General features: G+C 42.8%; 1 protein-coding gene across 1 annotated transcript; it reads right to left on the bottom strand.

Moving 5' to 3' along the window:
* Nucleotides 1–2568: 2568 nt before the first annotated feature.
* On the bottom strand, nucleotides 2569–8446 carry LOC143139379 (XK-related protein 5-like). Its single transcript, XM_076299980.1, has 7 exons — nucleotides 8154–8446; nucleotides 7389–7572; nucleotides 6658–6842; nucleotides 5645–5857; nucleotides 5189–5358; nucleotides 4714–4825; nucleotides 2569–4453 (listed from the first exon to the last, which is right to left on the bottom strand). Exons 1-7 carry the CDS (start codon nucleotides 8242–8244, stop codon nucleotides 3582–3584), a joined length of 1827 nt encoding a protein of 608 aa, XP_076156095.1. The 5' UTR covers nucleotides 8245–8446; the 3' UTR covers nucleotides 2569–3581.
* Between the last annotated feature and the right edge of the window lie 366 nt (nucleotides 8447–8812).

An 8812-nucleotide genomic window follows, 5' to 3' on the forward strand; every position in this document is an offset into this window, starting at 1 on the left:
CACCAATGATTACCATATATATTATACCATATTATTATACCATATTCCATATATAAGATCTGGCTTTCTGGGAAACAACAACTCCACACCTCTTCTTCTGTGTCCCTGAGCTCTATAAGCACTGCAGTTCAGAGGAAAGATGAGCAAAAAGCCAAAACATTTGGCCCTTTTTGTCCTCTCCCACCAGACCAGTTTTGTAGGTTCTGTTGTCCTTCAGATGTGTCCAGTCTGAATTTTGTGCGAACACCCTGCATGTTCTGTGTGTCTCGATTCAAGGACGAAGACTGTCAGAAGAGATGCCAAAAGTTTCAGGCTCAGAAAGGACCTCGGCTGCAGCTCATAAGTTATCTATTACCAACAGCAAAATCCACACATGGTGACAGCTGACAAAAAAATACCAGAGGATTTTCTACCACTTGTTGTCTTTGTTAGACCAGAACAAGAAGGTTTCTGGTAGGTTTCATGTAATTTTCAGATTTCACCTGGCTGACATTATTAGTTTGGTTTTACAAAGGTGCAATCTATCTCCATTGCTGGGTAGGTGAGGTAAAGTCAAAGTCAAAGTCAAAGTCAGCTTTATTGTCAATTTCTTCACATGTTCCAGACATACAAAGAGATCGAAATTACGTTTCTCACTATCCCACGGTGGAGACAAGACATATTTTACCAATTTTAAGTCCACAGACAAACATAACATTCAAGTAAACAAAAAAGTAAGTAAATAAGTAAATAAGAGGGCACATATAATGAAAAAATAAGAGCAGCAAAATTTGGTTGAAATTGTGCATAGACAGTCAATAAAATAAAATACTAGTGCAAAGTCAGGCCAATAAGAGGCTGAGGTAGTTCTGTTTGACCTAAGTAAGAAATAAAGTGGCATAGTGGTGCAAGTTATGTAAGAGCAGCAGAAGTGTTGTGTTTTCAGGACAACAGCAACAAGTTGCAAAGTGTACAAGTGTGCAAGTGGAGTGGTGCAGGCGGCCATTGTGGGTCCAATGTCCAGGATGTTATGTAGCTGAGGGTGGAGGGGGGAGAGGAGGGAGAGAGTTCAGCATCCTAACAGCTTGGTGTATGAAGCTGTTGGTGAGTCTGGTAGTGCGGGAGCGCAGGCTTCTGTACCTCTTCCCAGAGGGCAGTAGATCAAACAGATTGTGAGCGGGGTGACTTGCATCACTCACAATTTTGGTCGCCTTGCGGGTGAGGTGGGTGGTGTAAATGTCCTTCAGGGAGGGGAGTGAAGCACCAATAATCCTTCCAGCTGTGTTCACTATGCGCTGCAGGGCTTTCCTGTTGTATTCAGTGCAGCTTCCGCCCCACACAGCGATACAGCTGGAGAGGATGCTCTCAATGGTGCCTCGGTAGAATGTGGTCATGATGGCTGGTGGAGCACTTGCTCGCCTGAGTTTCCGCAGGAAGTACAGGCGGCGCTGAGCTCTCTTCACCAGTGATGCTGTGTTGGTGGTCCAGGAGAGGTCTTCACTGATGTGCACCCCCAGGAATTTGGTGCTGCTCGCTCTCTCCACCACAGCACCGTCGATGGTCAGTGGCAGGTGTTGGGTGTGACCTCTCCGGAAGTCAACAACAATCTCTTTGGTCTTGCTGACGTTCAGCAGGAGGTTGTTGTCCCTGCACCACGTGGTCAGATGGTCGACCTCCAACCTGTATTGAGTCTCGTCGCCCTTGGTGATGAGACCCACCAGAGTTGTGTCGTCAGCAAATTTCACTATGTGATTGTTGCTGTAGGTTGCAGTGCAGTCATGCGTCAGCAGGGTGAAGAGCAGCGGACTGAGCACGCAGCCTTGGGGGGCCCCTGTGCTCAGTGTGATGCTGCTTGAGGTATTGTTGCCAACCTCATGACGATCACTCATGTACTGAACAGTTGAGAATGATGACATGGAAAATCACTTCAGGTGAAGTAGCACGTTTTTCAACCTTTTGATCATTTTTGTTTGGCACAGAAGACAAAAGCGAGACGTGTATGGAAATGAGGTCATATGTGCCAAAAGCTGGTAGAGGAGACCAAATATAGTTTCTGCACATGAAATAAACTCTGAAGGTGATGAAATCTCTGCTACATGTTTACATTGTGTGCGGTGAGTTTGGGGTTTGAGGGCAAATAATCTCTTTTTATCTAAATTGAACATGAAATGAAAGGTGGAAAAGGTTTGTTTGTGTGTGTGACTGACATTACACTTTGAACGTGAGGGCATCCTGTATTTAATACCTGAGTTGTGACATGCTGCCCCCTACAGTCTAACTATATTATTGGTGTCATTAGCTAACATGGACACACACACACACTGTGGTTCACATACAGTGCAGTAGTGTAGTGGTAATAGAAGTAGTATCATGGCCAACTATTCTGTTTTAAATCTTCTCTTACAGTATGTGAATAACTGCACCCAAACTATGTTCCAGGTTAAATGTTTGTATCGATGCAGTGTGCCTATTCTACCGTGGAATTCCTCCAGAACCGCCCTCATTCATTTATTCCAGTTCAAAAAGTCATATCCCTCAAACAGAAACAAACACTGTAAAGGTAAATATAGTTTGCTTTATTTAGAACTAAGTCCTGTGGTCATGACTTACATGCGGCATGACTTGCAAAAAAATTTGAAGACATACAAAATCATACAATATTAACACTCCATTAAATAGATACATACCAAAATGTATAGTTTAAGTAATGTATTTTTATGTTAAGTATATGACTCCCATGAAAGAGTATCAGGAGGACGGAATATACATTTTACAGTAAATTTGAATCACACAGAATGTGTGTTTTTCCCATATTCAATTTAACACACAGCTCATACAAAAGAGGGGTCTACACTGCATTTTGCAGTTTGTCAATAAAAGTGCCTTGTATATACAAATACATTACGAAAACACACAAACATAAAAAAAGAAACTACGAAAAGCAGCTTATTGAGTGTAGCAGCTGTACCGGTATGTCCAAACATATGCAAACATAGGTAACCTGTTTCCCAAAATGAAAAATATCCCAAAAGTATTCCATAGTTTCAGCTCAGGGCAGCGCTACAGGTGGCATGTCCTCTCAGTGTGCATGTCTTACTGTTTTCAAACAGAGTACCTCTGTACAGACAGTATATCATATTATGAACTGTACAGACAGTATATCATATTATGAACTGTATAGACAGTATATCATATTATGAACTCTATAGACAGTATATCATATTATGAACTATAGACAGTATATCATGTTATGAACTATATACAGTATATCATATTATGAACATTCTGATTGTGTATCGTGCTAATATGTGTACACCACAAATGTTTATCTTAATCTTCCCCACCAGTTCAACAGGTCTGGGTAATGTTTATGTACTCCAAGGAGTATTTATAGTAACTGCATACACCTATAAGTGTCACTATTACACCATATTACATAGCACAAAGGAGGTCGTGTGTGGATTGTGAATAAAGTTGAATTGAATCTAATCTAATCTAAAATTGCATATGAAATTGTCACTGCTGCAGATTCAGTATAAAGTATACAATTTTTTTAATTATTCATTCTATAAGAAGAGAATAAGAACCTTTAAGCTGCAACCTTATTTAAACTGGACCTGCCTTCTGAAACCTAATGGCCGAGGTCCGATGTGTTCCTTAGCCTTGAGGTCATGTTTGGGGGTGGACGTAAAGCATGGTTCTCTGCTTAGTAGCTCCTTGGTTCCCCACTGAAGTGGCTCTCGGTTGGGAACGGGAGACAGCTGTGCTATGGCCTCCAGGTGTGTGTCTTTGGCCACAGCAGGCACGTTGGTAACACAGTGAGGAGAGGTGGGGTCAGCACTGAAGTACAGCGTGGTGTCCGAGTCATCGACGTCACAGTCCATCTCCACGCTGTCCTCCAAACCAGACCTCCCCTCGGGACATTCCCGTTTGGTTCCAGAACCAGAATTGTCTGGGTCATTCTCAATGGCCTCCCTGTGGTCTTCTGAAGGCTGACTCTGGCGCACTGACGTACTGACAGTGAAGTATTGGCTCTCTCTTTTTTCCGAGAGCTGCTCCTCGTTGTCATGTTTTGGTGCAGCCTCCAAGTCTGGGGGCTCATCGTCCAGGCACTTCGGACCTTCATTCACATCCAGCAGAGCAGCCAATCCCTCTGGACCATAAACAAGGTTGACCTTATTCCAGTCTCCTGTCTTGACAGCAAGGCAGATTAACCACCAGTGATGGTGTTTAGGAGTCATACTGTGCTTGTCTGTGCTCAGTTCGGAGTGCTCTGACTGGCCCAGTGTCTGGGCATAGCCAGTAATGGAGAAGGTGCCGTGCCTGTGGACGGAGGGCTCAGGAGCAGTTTTCTCCCCAGTAAAGGAGCCTTGCTCCAGGCTGGCTTGGGCAGTCTGGCTTCGGTGGAGACTCTGCAGAATCTCAGTGGATTTGGGGTGAAGGAAACGGTAGTAAACCGTCACAGATATAACACCTGAAACACAAAGCAGAAAAAGCATTAACCAAGACGATATCTCTATGAGAGCAAAAATGTCTAATTCTACTGCCTCAGTAAACATATATTTTAAATGCAAGTGTTTTAATAAGAAAAGTATAGAGATGTTACAACTCCACAGGATTGAACACTACAATGTACAACATATTCATTTGTCTGTGCTCCTATGAACTACTTACTATTTATTTAATGATTTAACACAACAAGCATCAACAGAACAGTTGGCATGAGCTCTGTACCTATCAGGAAGCTGCAGAGAACAGCTGTGGGGATGCACAGGTTGGCCCAGGATGCTTCAGCTAAAATGTCAGAAGCTGACAGCAGAAGAGCAAAGTTCTCCAGCAACATCACCTGAAATACAAACCAATACAGATGAAAAACATCAGTACTAGTGTCATGACAATATTTCTATTCTGCCATGAATATGTTTGCTTTGCAAATTCACCAAGTTACCAACAACACAATATAACACCGAAAATTTGATTTTGTTTAATTGAATGTATCTGGAAAATGAAGGTCTTGAAAATGAAATTTGTTTTGCAACCAAACCACTTATATCAACAAATCACAAACCGGTCATAACTGGGCTATCTACCAAAACTGATGTGTAATAAAAGATAAGATGACATTTCTTTGAATGAAAGCATCGGTCCAGCAACCAAATGCAAATGTCCGGAAGTGTCCCCTGCAACTGAGGAACCCTGACAGACCTACCACGTAGAAGGCTGCCATGCGGAACCGGCAGGGGCCGTCCTTCACATTGAGGAAAAAGAAGACATGTAAAGCTCCTAGGATGCAGTTGAAGAGACGCCAGCGCTCAGGGCTTCTGAAGATATCTGTCTGCTGGGAGACCAGCCAGAAGGATGCAACCAGCCAGTGGAACCCTGTCAAAAGCAAAGTCAAAAAGTCCAAGTACATAAGAATATTTCATATATCAATGTTTTTTTACCAATAGAAATCTGTTCTATCATATTTTTTTTCTAAATTACTTTAGACAGTAAGTTTACCTGTTACTAGTGGCATTATTTTCAGCCTACTTTAAGTCTTTCTATTTCTTAATTACAAAACAATAAAATCATTAAAAAAAGAATCTAAAATAAGCACTCCCATTCACATGTTAAAACTTCGTTGAGCTTCGGTGTGGTGTGTGGTTTGACCCAGTGTCCTCACCTGCGATCCCACAGACCCGCCAGGTGAAGACCCTGGTGAAGAAGACGAGGCTGGTGACCCTGGCCCCCAGCATGCTGACCCTCCACACCAGCTGGCACACGATGGCGGCGGGCGGCATGGGCACGTGACCGGGCCGGAGCAGGGAGCACGCCCGGCCGTACAGGACCAGCGCCCAGCACAGGGACAGCAGGCAGAGCCCACACGCCAGGGACACTGGAGGAGAGAGAACCACAAAGAAACAGGTGTTGTTCTGTCCAAGAGGTATACATACACAAATCACACATTGAAGATTGCTGACATGTCCTAGCCTGGCTAGCGCCACCACTTCTCAATGAGACGTGGTCTGGGAACCAAACGTTCATTTTCTCGTATTTGAAAAAAATGCCCAGATCCGTTTATTGGGTGCCACGGATGTCTATCAAATGCGTCTGCATAGCTCATCATCGTCTTGCTTTCCCCCTTGTTCTGTGATTGGTCGCCTATCTCAGGCGAAAATTTGCTCCATGGTCTCCAGGCTGCCTTAGCAGCGTGAATCAAATCGCGCGCAAGGCAGCATGGGAACACCCAGGCTAGACATGTCCAGTAAATCGCCCAGTAAATCGTTTCAGTTCAGTGAATCAGTGAATGTGTTCAGTGCAACTGTAACTGTAATGAACTTTAAATAAACAACTTGATAAATACCATAAATACACACTCAATAGACAAATATGCTACATTGGACAACATTTCCAGCAAAAAATACCTCATCTATTACTAATTCATTCACTTGTATAGCTTCTATATCAGCCATGTTTTTTTGTTTGTTTTATATTTTTGGGGGCTTTTATGCCTTTAATTGGACAGAATTGACAGAAAGCGAGTGGGAGAGAGAGATGGGGCGGGATTGGGACATGACCTGGGTCAGACTCTAACCCAGGTCCCCATGGGCACATGGACCCGAATATGATATGGGCGCTGTAACCAGATGTGCCACAGTGGTCCCCAAGGCATCTTTTTAAAGTGTGATCACTCACCAGGTGAGGAGAGGCCTTGGTCAGAGCTGAAGAGGATGTACGTATGCAGCAGTGTCTGTGGGAGGCTAACCAGCAGAGCCTCCAGCAGGCCAAGAGCAGACACATCTGCTTGCTGCATGACTACATTGCCCACCCCCACGTCTTTGTCCTGCTGACGCCACAGGGTCCTCATACACTTCAACAGCCTGCGCAAGGAGAGGGACATGCACTGTGACATTGGAAGTTTAAAGTTGACTGTGCTTGTTATCAGCAATAACAGGAAATAATTTGTTAAAAATTGATCATGGGATTGATTGTTATGTGCACTAAAGTAATTATTGTTTTCCAGGGGCAAGACAAAGTATCTGAATCATTTGGAATTACCTAGTCTTCTGCATTAATTGGTCACAGAATGTGATCTAAGTCACTAGTATAGACAAACGCAATGTGCTGAAGCTAACAAAAGAAATGATCTTTCATCTCTTTATCAAAAACACCCATAAGACATTCACAGTGCAGGTGTAAAAAAGTAAGTGAACCCTTGAAGCCCAGTAATACCTCAAGCAATTGTTCCTGGTAACGATGAATATATAATATATATATATACGTATCTATGCACAGGATGGCCGAGACAAACTTTTTCTTGCCAAATTAAGATTAATCTTTCTTCTTTACTTTATTTACTTTACTTTAACTTTATTTAGCTGAAGTCAGCTGCCTCTACCTTGGTGGAAGAATGTTTTGAGTCTTACCTTGTAAAGATACCCATGTGAAGGACATGGATGAGGATCATTGACATTCTCCCTTTTTTCCCATCAGACATGCACCACCTGAAACTGAGGACCTGCGCAACTGACCCTAATACTATCAGGCCAAGCGAGAGACAGGCCCACAGTGTTCGGCCAATCAAGAAGAAGTGCACCACACAGAAGAACACTGGAAAAGATTTAAAAAAAATTGACACTAATGTGACCATCAACAATACAATGGAACACATTAGTTCTGAACAGACCAGAGTTTCCCCATCTAGCTCAGTGACATGTGTTTACATTCTGTGCGTTCATCTGATAGTCTACGCGCCCTTACGGTTCCGTTGAGTCCATGTGGTTGTAATGTAATCCATCTGTGCCAAATGTCTGGGAACGCCCCCTCTTGTTCATTCATGAATGCCAGAAAAGGCGCCCAAATATGACAATGCCAGACTGGCTATTGAAAAACGTTTTCTGTTGTATAACCTATAACGTCTTTTTGAGCAGGCATTAACTTAAAGGCGTAATGTTATAAATGGACACAAGTTTATAATCTGGTAGCCTTACGTTATAACACACACATAACCTTCAATAGTAGCCTCAAACAAATAGAAAATAAAGTTTTCATGCCATCAATGCTATCTTTAGAACGCAACAAAACGTAAGAGTATAGCCAAATATGTTGGCCTAACTAGAATTCAAGAACGATATAGCCTACACTGTAACTCACGTATTATAAAAGATCCAAGTTGAAGTAACTTTACTTACGCGCTGCTCTTTCCGACAGGCTTATGACTGCGGTGACCAAGAACAAACATATTTGGCACCACATCGCCCATATTCCTCTTTCACATTGCATGTTTAACAGCAGTAGCCTAGTCTGGGACTATCGGGAATTTCACAGCGGCATCTCTCTTTTGCTGGTATATGCAGAGGCAGACGGTCGGATCCCAGTCCCAATCTGAGGACGACCCGCTTCATGCCCGTCTGCTTGTTCATTGAAGTTGTGAAATACGTCATTCCTGCGTAGTAGAAGTCATCTGACACTGCGTGGTTGTACAAATATGTATAGGCCTATATTATATTTTGATCAGATGAAAAATATGGTTGTTGTCGAATATTTTTCATAGGACCAGTTTTCCTATTTTTGAGTAGTTTACCAAAAAACAAACATGTGTGTTAATGACAATAAGCCTACATTTAATTTTGCTGAAAGAGAGATGAAAAATGAGTCTTTTAGTAGGCTACAGCGGCTTAGGCCAGATGTTTACCTGAATCGTTCAGTTTTTGCAGAAAGCACGAAACTTGGTACAGGTATACATGGATTTCTATGGAACATCACGAAAACATGCGTGCGCAACCAAGAGGCAGAAAGCACCACAGAACAGCATAGAGCAATGCAAAAGAGCAAAAGAATAAAATTAGTT

Source organism: Alosa pseudoharengus, unplaced genomic scaffold (genome assembly GCF_046254945.1).
Source record: "Alosa pseudoharengus isolate Yale_2024_CS ecotype anadromous, Long Island Sound unplaced genomic scaffold, YU_APseudo_1.1 YU_APseudo_1.1_scf_22, whole genome shotgun sequence".
NCBI lineage: Eukaryota > Metazoa > Chordata > Actinopteri > Clupeiformes > Clupeidae > Alosa > Alosa pseudoharengus.